Below are 14771 nucleotides of genomic sequence, written 5' to 3'. Positions count from 1 at the left end.
AGAATGTAGTGACTTCAGTATTTTCAACTGTATGGTGAGAGAAGGAAGTACGCTTTTATGTTTAGTAGCAGGTAAGAAATCAAAATGGTTGCTGTGATGTCAATAGAGAGCTGTTCAATATGTATTTGTATGGAGCTGTCTATATTCCCACATCCCCCTTGATAACAATAAGAAAACATTTGCTAGTTTTTCCTCTAACCCAAGAATAATTTAGATCAGTAGATACCTCCCTTCCATCTCTCTTTCAGTCAGCTTCTTCTTTTCATAGTTGATCAAGGAATTAACGTTTCACACCTATGTTAACAGAACCACAGATGCCCATGTTTGCAACATGTATCCATGTCTGTATCCACATCCACAGGGACCTATGTAAACTCATAATTGCGCACATATACATCATCATGGAATTCCATTTTGAGAGATTAAACTATTAATTATGGTAATAATCCAGAATTCATGGTATGCAACCCAATAAGGTCCAAAATGCTTTTTAAAAGTACGGCATAAAACTTTTGCTTCCAGGTAGGAAGGAACGAGAAGCTTATAAGCTCTGAGAACACAAAGAAAATCTATACAAAATGAAAAATGAACAGCTTAAAAGGATCAGAGCACTGCTGAAACCACAGGTCTAGGATTCTAAAGAGTAGAAAACCCTGAAGAGGTAAGGGAAGAATTTGCAGCTGCTTTTATGGATTGTGGGCTGTGGGAAGAACCCAGACTTGGCCTCCACTGGAGGTTAGGGAAGCCAGCACAAAGTTGAGGAATCTTGAGGGACCACAGTGACAAAATATAGACTTCAGAGATCTTAAACACACAACCCATTATCCCATGATGACATTTGTCAGATTCAGAAGCTGCAAGGTCTAGAGGCAAAAAGCTAAGCCAAAACCCCTGAAATGCATCACAGATTTTTGGCAGTCTTGCAATACTAAGAAGAAAAAATATTTTTAAAATATTGGCATTCAAGCCCTGCCAAGAGGAAGGCCCCACATGAACACACTGGGCCTGGATTGTCCTGTGGACCAAGTCCAGCCTGTCTCTATTTTCTGTATGGTCCAGAAATGAAGACCAAGTTATATACTTTTAAATGGTTGCCAAAAAAAAAAAATCAAGAGTAGTATTTTAATATTAAAATGCCGAGCGTATATGAAACTTAAATTCTCCGTTCACAAACAAAATTTATCAAAATCTATCCATGCCCTTTAGTAATGTATTGATTTTGCCTGCTTTTTCATAGTGAGAACTTACAAAGAGAGTGGATAACCCACAAAGCCTAAAATATAGGCAACCTGACCCATTATAGAAGATGCTTGCCAACCGGCAAATGGGCTCTTGGTTGAAAACCCTGGGCAAACAGCCTAAGCACAGAAACAAACCAGAGATAAACTGGGTCTTATCAAAACTCAGCCCAACCTCCTATTGGCTCAACTCCAGATTGGATTAAGGAATTAGCCTCCACTCTCTCTCGGGCAGAAGGCGGACAAATCTTTGCCTAAGAAAGATCTTATCATCTGGAGCCTGTATAATTTTTTATACACATTTCACACACATTCCAGCATTCAGAAAATTACTCTACTTTGTTTGGCCTGAGCCTAATGTATAAAGAAGCCTGACTTAATTGGCGAGCTCAACAGCAATCCATTAACAGATGATTAAATATGCAATTTTAACCTATGTTTTAAAGGAAAATACAACAGAAGTAACACTATTACCTGAAAGCAATTTTCTTGGCAAGAAAACTCAAAATATGTGTCTGGAATAATATTATTTTAACTAACTAGATGTTATTTTCCACTGTAAAACATTCCAATAATATGTGGAATAAAATCTAGGAGTTATTTATTTTGTAGAAAAGGAAGACAGATAGTAATTGACTGGTTAGAAATCATTCTGAACTACAAGACTGTAGTCTAGGACTCGTTTTTTGTCAGTGATGTGCACTTCCCAGACATTGGCATCATATTTTAGGTACCTACCATCCTGAGAAGACAGACAAGAGCAGATGTGGGGAAAACTGGTAACACTGGAATATTAAAGTTATGCTATGTCTTATGCCTACAACACTCCCAGAATTTTAAAATTCGATTTTAATAGCTTTTTCTAATGAAAAGAATAAGACAGCTGAGAAGTTCAATATGTCATAGCACTGCAAATCGTTAAATTCATTTTAATTAGGATATACTAAGGTTTTACATCTGTGGCAAAAGTAAATTGTAACTTCCATACATAGCAGACCAGGCCATTTTAATTTATAACCGACTACAATCTACAGCACTTGTCTTATTGGTGTCAATGAAATATATAACCTAATGGTGTTCAAAAGTCCAAGTCACATAATAATTTTATGGGATTCAACCACATGCAGTCATGCTATTATACAGAAGGCATAGAGATACAGTTATGAATATAAAATTTAATGTAGATAGTGATTAAAAACTGGATATTTATGCATTCCAATATGTACATGTAAATGGTACACTAAAATTTTTTTAAATTTAACTCAGTATATAACTGGCTTGTGAACAGTTATCTTATGGAAATGAACATTAGCAAAATATTATCTGAGAAATCCAGAACTATTGTTAAAATCAAAGAACTTTCAGAATTAGAGACATTTTACAAAGTTGACTTTTCAGAAACTTCTTTAAAAGCTGAACTCTCCTCATCACTTTCTCTACCTTTAAGAGCTTCTCATAGATAGGTGCCTGTGAATGGGACTCTAGTAGCTTGAGGAGGTAAAGGCTGGACTGTGGTCAAATAATCACAAGGAGAGTATGTTATTTATCATTTTAGCTAAATTTTAAGTGCTCTTTTCACATGAAACTCAGTATCTTTAAAAATTATAAGTATCATCTCTAACAGACTTCATGTATGTAATTTACTAAATTTAAAGCAAGGTTTATACTCATCTAATCCTCAAAACTGTTTAAAAACATTCTTCCCATACATGAAAACAGGTGACTTCTAAGCAAGTTAATATTATTACACTGGGAACTAGAAAATAGTATAGATAACCCAGGATATTCATGCAACTGGTTATTTAATTCAAATATCTGATTAAAGGAAAGTAGCCCTATGTATAGACCTTTATACCACCGATTCCTTAATAACTAGCAGAAGGCCATGCCTCTAAACACAAAAATCAATATTACTTATAGTTCCACAATAGTGTTTCTCCATATAACATGTACGATTCCAGTGAAAAGATCAGAATCCTCAGAGAGACATATTGCAACAAAAAGTCCTTAGAAGGTGGGGGAAAGTCAGGCCAGGAGTCACAGAGAACCAACAGAGAGGACAGAGATGTGATATCCGGCACCGTCTCCTCAGACAGAGAAAGGAAAACCACATGGCACTGCTGTTAATTCTCTCTCCTAGCTGAGCATTAAATATTACATCTTTCCAACTGTCTCAACCACATGACTGCTTCTTGAGGTGAGACCCTCCTTTAAGAAACACAAACACGCTCAAAGTGCAATGCAGAAACATCGTAGGAACTTAGTGACCTACCATTCTCTTTGCATTCTTCTGGAGGTTTAGCCTTTTTCGCAAGTCGTGGATCCAGCCATGATGTTGTCTTTGTGTTATGGCTGAAAAGAAAAGAGATCACTCTGAACAGACACATACTGAAAGGAATCAAGTTTATTCCTTAAAAAAAAAAAAAAAAAAAAGAGGAGGGGGGTGTTAGTCCAACAAAATTGCAATCGATACACTTAATTTGCTTACTGGTTCTAAGTAACCCTGAAGGTAGTGTAAGAGTAATTGTGCAAGGCAGCTGTAAATTTGGCAACCTCAGCTCCCTGTCCTCAAAGCAGCTATTTTTATTAAAATCAACTCGAATGTTGCCAAGTTAACCTCATTGAAAATGCAGAACTCATCCAGAGCAAAAGGAATTTATTACAAACACAGGATTCTCCAGTTGGAAGAGCACAGTTCGCAGGCTCTGATACTGTTTCCTCACTTTTACAAAATAATTATTTTCATCTTAAACCTGCCCTTTTCATAAAGAGTTGTTTTGTTACTCTTTAACTCCAGAGCTGGCAGTGGCAGTATAAAAGTGATGAAAATTACAGCATGTTCTCGGGATGCCTACATTTTCTCAAAAAGTGATTAATAGCAATGTCATTAACCCATATTTAGCTGTGTTCCATCTAAATACTTTCAATCTGGCCAGGAAGGCAGAGGGTAAAAATGCCTATATTTGAATGTTTCTAGAATGGAATTTCTGGGAATTAATAATAATTTTGATGACATTTTCCTTTGGAGAAAAAAGAATGTTTTTTGGGAAGCCTTTTGTCAGAAATTTTAAAAACAGAGGAGAGATGTTTTTAGAACAGTGTTTCTTAAAGAGGCCCTAGAATCACTTGCATTGGAGTCACCTGGTGATTAACAGTGCACAATTCTGGGGCTTTATAGAACTACGAAATCAGAATCTTTGAGGTGGAGCCACAAAATCTCCATCATTGGCAAGCACTCCCAGTGATTTTTATGCACATTATAATTCGAGAACCACTCAAAAGCTCAAAACTGCTCTTTGGAACTAAAGTCTTTGCTGTGTACAGCTGTCTCAAGTGATCTCATCTACCAGTGGACAAATCATCAAGGATGTGACATTTGTGAGGGCTTCCAGAAAAAGCATGAACAAAGTCACGGATGTGGGAAAGTGTGAGGCTCATACAGGGAAGAGTCAAAAGGCCATCAATGGAACACGAAAAGGTACAGCAGAGAATAGTTTAGAAATAAAAAGTAAAGCTAAATAACAGGGATATTTCAACACAACTGTAAGAAAGTCCAATGTTAATGATGAAAGTCAAATGATAACCATTTCACATGTATCTTCTCTTTCTTCTTTGAAATTTAACTATGTTTTATTGTATAAAAACGTACATAAGCATCAGCTAGAGAACCTGAGGGACAAATCTCCACTTAAAGCAAAGACCAGAAAATTCTCCCAGGCAGCATATTTAAGAGCAAACTTATAGAGACCAGGTGCTTATCTAAGGAAGAAAAGTTTAAGGCAGAAAGGATGAAAGATGGAGACAAGCCGGGCAGTATGGAAGCAAGCCCAAGGTGTTAAAGCACCTAGTGTTTTCTGGACGATGATCCTGTCTATGTGCAGAGCCACCTCTGATTTGAAAATGGAGACATGAAGATCCTCGGGTCAAGAAATCTCTGCTCCTGAAAAAGATTCCCTTTTATTTCCGACTTTCATGTGTGCTAAAGAGAAAATACTCTCCATCGTGTTCATCACACAGGAACTTCACCATGATTGATGCCTCTAAGCAGGGCTCTCATAATTTGATCAGATAAAGGCTGTGAATTTGGTTAAATTACAAATCATCAGGAGAGTATGCTAGCTTTTATTTTCTCCCAGTTTGACCTTTGCAAAGCTTGATGGTGCTTTATTATCAAGTTTCAGAAGCAAGTAAAGTATTGCAGACACTTTCATCTCATTTGGGTCCTCATTTATAGTCATGCCAATATAATCTAGTTTTTCCCTCTGAACTAAAGACACTCACGGAAGGAGATGAGGACCACCCCAAGTATGTTAGTGGACTGGTTCAGTGTTTGCTGCTTCCATTTTGAAAAAACAAATTCACTTCTAAAACTGTTTTTTATAGACATGCCTTCAGTACAAAGTGTGTGTGTGTGTGTGTGTGCACATGTACACAAGTGCATTTGTGTGTAAGGTGTGTTCACGTCTATGTTGTTTTTTGTTTGTTTTTTAAAGATTTTATTTGTTTATTTGTCAGAGAGAGAGAGAAAGCACAAGCAGGCAGAGTGGGAGGCAGGCTCCCCACTGAGCAAGGAGCCCGATGTAGGACTTGATCCCAGGACCCTGGGATTATGACCTGAGCCGAAGGCAGAAGCTTAACTGACTGAGCCACCCAGGCGTCCCACACATCTATGTTTTTATGTGGTAGGGAGAAATGCTGGGAAGTGGGCAAGGAAAATTCATTTCCCTTCGTTTTAAGCACGCTTGCTTTTTCAAAACCCTTCCTTCATTTTGGAGAAAAGTCATTTATTTCTAGTTCTGTAAGACATTTTCACAAAAGCAAACACACCTATAGCTAAATAGTAAGGGGCCATTACTGAGCCATTTCAGGGAGTCAAATTACCATTTCTGTACCACACTATCATTGGTCTCAATGGCTAATTTTGTAAAGAACTGTGAGTTTCCTAGCTTTCCTGAGTTTATACAATGCATTTCATTACAGGATGATTTTTTTTTTTTTTTAGGATGAACTAGCATTAATGGTATGTCACTTTAATACACTTTGGCAGATGGGAGTCTCTTACACTGAACAGCATTTTTAGCTGATCCTCTGAAATGATTCTGAAAAAAATGTGGGTAGTACTTAGTCTTAAACATCACATGAAGATACATGCAGTATTTTCCAATAGTGGCTCTCCCTAGCCTTGTAATTTGGGTGCTTCTTTAGGATACCTTACAAAGGGGATATTTTTAATGCATTTGGGAGACAACAGACCAAGTGGCTTTTCCATGTCCCTTAAATTATATATTTTTAACCTTGACAATTACCTTTGAAGTTGGGATTAAACATTGGACAGGAAACTGTACAAAATGGGATCATTGAGGGATTTTTCACAATCTACATACCACTTTTCCTCAAGTTTGAGGATGTGATTTCCTTTCACTTCGACTGCTAAGGTAGACTTAAATAAGACATCAGTTTTCGGTATCTGAGCCAACTGTGTGGTGCACAAATGACAGGAAGGTAAGAGGCTAATATTATATGATCTTATATTCTGATACTAGTTTCTTAAACAGAGACACATACACAAATATATACTGCATTTGCAAAGAAATTTTTCCCCCTAGTTGGGGAATGAAACAAATATTTTCTAGGAATGCTGAATCACAGTAGTCTACTTTTGCATGTATTTCTATGGATAGAGTTAACGTGATGATCATGAAAAGTGAGTAAAGTCAGTAGCTATTCAAGTTCAATCAATGCCAGATTAATAAACCTTAATAGGTAATATCTGTAAGATTAAACCCTTAAAAAATGTTTTATCCAAACTCTTCCCTGATGTTAAACTATATAATGAATCTGTCTGGAGGACTGGAATAAACCAGAAGTGAAATTTCATTTAACTCTGCAATACTAGTTTAAATTCATAACAGAATGGCTTTGAAGATGTGATAGGCTGACTTATAATGCATTAGACATTTCTGTGTGTGTGCGTGTGTGCGTTTTCTATGTTTAACCTTTGCCAAACTGACAAAAGGTGCAGGTTAAATAGTAACATTTTATCTTCCTGGAGAAACATTCTTTTCCCATAGAAAATGCTTCTCTTGGACAGGAAAAGCAGCTAACATTATGGCCCACCATTGCAAAGTTATTCTCATTATCTTGTAACATTTCCTGATTGTCTAGTTTTGTCAGGGACTTCACTAGAACTTTCATACCCATCACCTCATTTAATGCTAATGAGCCTCTGTGGCTTCATATTTTTTATTTAATTCCACTTTATAGTTAGAAAAACAAAGCTTCAGAGAAGGTGAGTAACTTGCCCAAGGTTACACAGCTAGTGTGTGACAGTGAAAGAGCTGGCATTCGACCCAGATATGTAGGATTCCCAAGTCCAAGTTTCTTATGCTCTAAAACCAAGGGCATACTAAACCTAACACTGTTATTTATACTGAGTTGCTTTTATCTCACTTCCTTGGAGAATAATCAAAGATTTATTTCTCAGAGCCTTTGCCAATAGTTTGGAAATAGAGACATTCATCTCCTTTTTGAAGATAGTAACCACAACCTTAAATCCCTTTGTGTTGAATGTCTTGTATTTAGTAGGTATTATATTAAATTGCAGGTGCACAGAGATAGAAGAAAGAACACTGTGATTGAGGAGACACGTAAAGTATCACTGGAAATACTTTTGTCCTTATAAACTTGAATTCTCCATTCAGATCAGTTTTGAATCAAATGTTCTCCATTCAGATCTGGCTATTGTTCCAAGTGGAGCTAAGATGGCAGCATAGGAGGACCTTAGACTCATCTGTCCCTAGAACACAACTAGGTAACTATCAAATCATTCTCAATACCCCAGAAATCAACCTGAATATTTTTCCAAAATAAAGTCTTAAAATTCCTCATTTACAAGATTTGAATATGAATATTATATATGAATATGTCTATATGTGAATATATACATATTACATATGAATATTAGAAGCTATATTAAAAATTAAGTTAATAAAACTGCTATCAAATGGGGAACTTTTTTTCTTTTAATGAATTAATTTATTTTAGAGAGTGTGAGTAGGATCCTGAGATCATGACCTGAGCTGAATCCTAGAGCCAACTGACCGAGTCACCCAGGTGGAAAATTTTTGTATTGATCATGCCACACTCCATCCTCCGTTCCATTTTTTCATTACTCTATGTTTTCCCAGTCAGGGTATAAATCCCTTAATCAGTTTCTTAGTTATTCATAAGTGGATTCTCATGGGTGATCCGATTCAAACCTAATTTTAAGACATGTCCTCCTTTCATCCACCTCTTTCCTTCAGTTTCCTTTTCCTCTCTCCTCCCCTACTTTCATACTGCCACCGTCAAAATAATGTTTTCAATACTGCATAAACACTAGATGATGTTTCACCAACTGAAATTTTATGAGTCGAATAAGAAACTTTTATTATCAAACACATTCCCTCACTGTGTTTTCTCTAAAAATAGTAATAGACTTACAATAGTAACAAATGCATTGAATTTAAAAAGTCTTCCTACCAAGCCAATTCTTTTTTTTTTTAATTTTCTTTTATAAACATATAATATATTTTCTACCAAGCCAATTCTTAATCTTAGTCTTTAACTGATAGTAAAATGTATTTTCATCTGGGAAATACTACATCAGAAGAATAATCAGATATTAAAGTCAATGATGTTTGACTACAAGAAGCATAATCTTTTGGACAAGGTAAACAAGGTCCAGGTAAATGTTTTAGAGTTTTAGAGGGCAGTCAATATGTGTTTGGATGTTAAAATTTCAATAGCAGTTGTCATATAGGTTGAAACAATATTTAGAGACTCACTACATTTTATATAACTTAAAAAATAAATGTTAGCGTTTGCTCTCTCCTTTTTTTTAAAAGTAATCTTGGCACCCAACGTGGGACTTGGCCTCATGATCAAGAGTCTCATGATCTATAGACTGCACCAGTCAGGTGCCCCTAAATATTAGTTCTTAAAGGTATATAAATTGACTTTTTATATTACATATATTTTATATTATAGGCAATAAAATCCTCAGGATGGTTACATCATTTTCTAGAAGAATTTCTCTTCCTTTTATAACATCTTTCCAAAAAGAAGATTAAAGGCAATGACTGGACAGATCTAATCAATGGTAAACAGTGGGAACTTTTTCATTCAAGACTCCATTCTTTCACAGTTTTACTATTTTTTCTATTTATAGATTGGTAATCTACATAGAAAGCTATTGTCAATGACCTCTATAGCAATTATTTCCTAAACAATATTTCCCCCAATTTTGTTAACCTTGTGAATTATGTGAGTTTGCCATCATATTTTCTTTCATGTGTTTAGAAAACATTTTTAGAGAGGTTTTATTAATAGTGTTTGGGATATCATGAGTGTGAGTCGCATACTGTTTTGTCTAAAACATATTACTGTCTGGGGATTGACTGGAGTCTTGCACAGGCAGAAATAAAAAAGAATATGAAAAAATTCAATATATCTACTGTTTTGTAATACAAATTAGAGAGAGTAAGCACAGACCACGTTTTGGACTGGTGATGATATGCTGCACTTAGAATAAGAAATCTGGAGTTCTTCATACCAAACAATTGGTTTTACTTTTCTCTCCAACAAATTTCCCAAGTATTCTGTCTACTCTTTAACAAATAAAAGTTTTTAATTTTTTTGAAATGGTAATTACAATTTACTTAAAACTTACAGAAATACAGAAATGGCAACACAAGAGGAAACAGATTATCTGTTTGTCTTCCTGAGAATTTAAAAGCAAATTCAGCTTGGACAATGATTTTGGAAACCATGCACAGTCACGACATTTTCCCAGATGTGATCTTCAGTTTCTTTATTTTAATTTATTTTTATTTTTTTATTTGACAGAGAGAGAGATCATAAGTAGGCAGAGAGAAGAAGAAGTAGGCTCCCTGCTGAGGAGAGAGCCCATCTCAGGGCTCAATCCCAAGATGCTGGGATCTTGACCTGAGCCGAAGGCAAAGGCTTTAACCCACTGAGCCACCCAGGCACCCCGATTTTCAGTTTCAAAAGCCTGCTTTTAAAAATCTATTATTGGTGTTCACTGCCATTCAGAAAGATGGTAGTAAACAAATAGGTTCCTGTTGTCATTTTATTTTTTGCCAAAACAATAGCAGTGTCTTTTTTTAAAAATTTATTTATTTATTTATTTATTTATTTATTTATTTATTTGACAGAGAGAGAGATGACAAGCAGGCAGAGAGGCAGGCAGAGAAAGAGAGGAGGAAGCAGACTCCCCGCTGAGCAGAGAGTCCAAAGTGGGGCTCGATCACAGGACCCTGAAATTATGACCTGAGCCGAAGGCAGCGGCTTAACCCACTGAGCCACCCAGGTGCCCCAATAGCAGTGTCTTTTATGTCACTAACCAAACTGACACCCAAACAAAGAAGGGATGTAGTGGGATTTCCAAAGCAGGTCAATACAGATTCACCCTATGGCAGCTCTGCTTTATGGAACATTTTGCCTATGGAACAGTGACTTTCTGGCCGAGAAAACATCAATACTCTTTGTAATATAAAAGTTTACTTTCATTTCAGCCAATATTTGCTGATAAGGTGGAGGTAGTATGGAGTAATGGCAGCAGCTTTGTAAGGTGTTGGAATTATGAGACTTTAAGAATGTTAATTTGTCCAAGGTGCCTTAGAATCTCACCTATGAACTGGGTATATCAAATGCTCACAAGGTGGTTATGATATAATATGTGTAATGCAGGCACCACAGCAAAATGATGGAGAACAAGGACCCTGGAGAAAGGCTGTAACCGATGAAAGTATGAATCCTAGTCAGTTTTGTTGACTGTTGTATTCCCAGGGTTTAAAATAATGCCCAGCACATGGTATGTGCTCTATACAGATGTGCTGAGTAATAAACGGAGTCAAAGAACACTGGCTTTGTGAATTCTTGGTTATATGACCATGGGCACGTTACTTACTTCTACAAGCCTCAGCTTTCTAAAGTGAGAAGGAAGTGAGCACAATGTAAATGCTGAATATATTAACTACTACCCTTCAGGTAACCTGAACACAGTCTGAACAAAGTAGGTGCTCAATATGTTGTAACTATTATTACTAATCTGATTTACAATTAATAAGCTGTGTATTTTAAAAGACATTATTAATGAGTATGATGTTAAGAATTAAGGAAACGACTGGGTTTAAACAGAATTATGTACTTCAAAGTCTTACAAAAACTACTAAACAGAAGACATTATAAGTGCGTTAAAGCATATTTAGAAGAGAGCATTCACACACATTTTAAAATTCCACTGTTTAAAAATGTTTTCTCAGATACTCACTTTTTCTCATTAAATATCACTGTGAATGATAAAAGGAATCTGCTTTTACATACTCATCAAAGGAAGCAGTTCTGAAAAGTGTGGGAAATATAGTTGACCCCTGTGTTCAGTACCAAAAACAACAACCAAAAAAAAACCCCCTCATCTTCTAAAGGCAGAACTTGTTAAGTACTGAGACATATAAAGTATTCTGCAATACTGAATAAAACAATAAATATTTTAAAATATTTATTTTAGACAGAAGACAAAAATATGAAATGGCTTGTTATCTTAATTCAAAATCCACAGTATGTATATATTTTTTAAAAAACAAAAAATGTATTTGGACTAACATTTCAACAAGGTAGAATTCCCTTCTTCTATTCAAAAATGTGTATGAATAAATATAAATAATAGACATTTATATTCATATATTTAAATTTTATACACAGAACCACAGGATCCTTTTTCTTTGTTTCACTTGTTTTCTGTTTTATCACAATCTTTGTTTCACAGGAGACAGAATTCAGAGAAATGTAATGAGGGGTGTTGCCTACCAGGAGAGACTTCCATTACTTTGAGTGACTCTCACAGTATTTGTACCAGAGGGAAGTTCTCACTGATGCCAGCTCTCCTTACCCTACACATCGATCTTCCCTTCCATCTGTTTTGCCTTTCTCTTTTCTCTACTTGCCTTTTTGTCTTCTTTACCTTGACTTTGCCTCAGGACTCCAAACCTTTATATTATAAATAGTACTTTTGTTGTTTCTTGACTAGAAATTCCTGGGTGCATCATGGCTTAGTCCCCAAGAAAGTCCTTACTGCCCCTCATGATCCCTCTCCTGTCAAGGTCCTGCTCTATCGGACTGTTTCCAAGGGCCCTTAATATTCACAGAAGAATTCATTGTTATTTCAACAGCAAAGGTACTCAGAGGTCAGTGATGGTGGGTTGAAGCTGATTGTGTCCAAGTGTAATTGGGAATGAAGGGGCATTCCAGAGGAAAGAGTGAAAGTCAGGAGACAATCAGTGAAAAGGGAGGGAAAAGTAAAGCAGAGGGAAAGAAATGTCGGCAGAGAGAAAGGAAAGCATGGTGCACCTGGTCATAGTTGGAGATGAGATACCACATGATGAAGATACTGATCCTTCCCTAGTTTGATATTTGGACTCATCACACTGGGTCTTGAGATTCAACGGTGACTTTTTCAAGACAGGAAAGATGTGGCTTGGACTGGTCCTAGAGGAAGGGAGGGGTGCAGGGTACCTCCTGACTTCCATAAGAACCTCCTTCCTGTCACACTCCCACTTCAGCCTCAATTTTCCTAACTTCATTTTCAAGGCTTCATTTTCCTAACATCTGAGTGAATCCTCACCCCACCCTCTACGCCCCCACCAGCTTTCTGGCCAAAATGTACCATCTCCTCTTTTGTGTCTTAATTTTCCACCTCAACCTATACCTTCTCCTCTGCTCATTCATTTTTCCCTGAAGATAAACAAAAAAACCCTCTGCCTGTCTTTCAAAAGCACTAATGATATAGCAAAATAGAAACAGAGCAATCTTTTCACAGGATTCAACAACAAATACCTATTCTCTAGTAGGGTCACTAGGTCTTCTCATATCCCCAGTAAGCCCAGGGACTGGGTTCCTATCCTTGGAATGCTGTGTCTATACATTGCCAAGTCTGTGTGACCTTACCTTCCTATGATGCCTCCTTTTATTACTTAAATCCGTGCTAAGTATATCCTTCTCTGAATAGCATCACAAAACTCAGAACTTAGTTGTTTACTGATCATTCATAATTATATGCCTCTCTTCTCCAATTTGCACAATAAATCTCAACAATAAATTTGAGAACAGGTAAAAAATTTTATGGATCTTTGAACTCTAACACTGGATGACTCACTAAAGTTTTAATAAAATCATTTTGGTAGATTCTCCCAAGTCCTGACAGAGCCTTATCATTTACTATATACCAGTAGCACAACTTCTGTCTCTCAAAGTCCCTTTTCTTCACAGTCCCCAAATCTGACACTATTTAAAAGAGAAAAGATTACTTTGTAATCACAAAGATTTTTATAATTGCATTATTGGAAACCTTGTAAGGAAACTGTTCTTTAATCAGCTTGTCACGCTGGTTTTCTTTTATTATTTCCACATACATACCCTTACTCTTCCTGTATTATATAATAAACATGTGTATATTATTATTCTCCTTCTTCTGAATACCAATTTTCCTGAACATCAGCATGTGAACTCACATCTAGGGTTTATACTTTGAGTGGCCCTGTGCTGTGCCTATCAATAACAAAGTTATGTTTTTAGATTTAAATACTTTTGAGCATTTGAAAAATTCCATATGACTCCTTCTTTTCTAATTAGTTGATAAAAGATGTCTAAGGGCCACTGATTATAGCAATAAAAAATAATGCAAGAGATTCTTATAATTTTTTTAAATTTACAAGATCTGTCAAAAGGTGAGTGGTAGAGATTCATTTTCAGCAAAACTCTGCATTTCTCATCCCATGCTGGAGTCAAGAAGCACACCAAGTAATTACCTCATTATATATTCCCTTGGCCACATGTATCAAAGTTCCCACCTTCAGATGAGAATTAAATATTGGCATGTGGTAACATTTCAATTTCACAACTGAGTTCTGCCTATGGAGATCTAAGTCACAAATCACTCCAGGTTGCAGAAGAAAATCCAGTTTTAATATTTTTTTCTTGAATAATCAGAGTTTACATATTTTTTATCTACATTCAGCACTGAAAACCTCAAGTTCTATTAATTTTTCTGTTTGAGTCTTGTTAGAGGGAATAAGCATTGTTCATTTATAATATTTTTAGTTTTTATTTCTCCTAGTGAATATTTTGATTGTCTTATTTACATCAACAATTTAATTTTGTGCTGAGATCTCCAATTTAGGACTTTTTTTTTAAAAGAGTGGTTCTACTCCTAGAAGATAAGAAAAAGGAAAGATAGTATTGTTAATAAAATATATATAAATTTCTTTTTTTAGAAAAAAAATCCAAAAGGCAAGAAAAGATTAGAATGAGTCAGTATCACCAGGGAGTTCAAGATTAGCATTTCAGTTTCCTTGGGAAGTCATAAAAATGGTAAGCAAAAAAAAGAATGAAATTAATAAAAGTGAGTGTGATATATAGTTACAGATACAAAACTAAATAATTTTTTTTTAAGATTTTATTTATTAATTTGACAGA

General features: G+C 35.8%; 1 protein-coding gene across 8 annotated transcripts in view; it reads right to left on the bottom strand.

Moving 5' to 3' along the window:
• Nucleotides 1-14771, bottom strand: part of MAGI2 (membrane associated guanylate kinase, WW and PDZ domain containing 2) — a 1338391-nt gene that overhangs the window by 449937 nt on the left and 873683 nt on the right. For all 8 annotated transcript variants that reach the window (XM_032304940.1, XM_032304942.1, XM_032304941.1 and 5 more), the window contains one exon: nucleotides 3511-3590. In XM_032304940.1, the coding sequence (XP_032160831.1) occupies nucleotides 3511-3590 (80 nt within the window). The remainder of the gene's footprint in view (nucleotides 1-3510; nucleotides 3591-14771) is intronic.

Source organism: Mustela erminea, chromosome 11, assembly GCF_009829155.1.
Source record: "Mustela erminea isolate mMusErm1 chromosome 11, mMusErm1.Pri, whole genome shotgun sequence".
Classification (NCBI taxonomy): Eukaryota; Metazoa; Chordata; class Mammalia; order Carnivora; family Mustelidae; genus Mustela; species Mustela erminea.
Note: the sequence above shows the minus strand (reverse complement) of the source record. Positions and strands in the feature narration are given on the sequence as shown.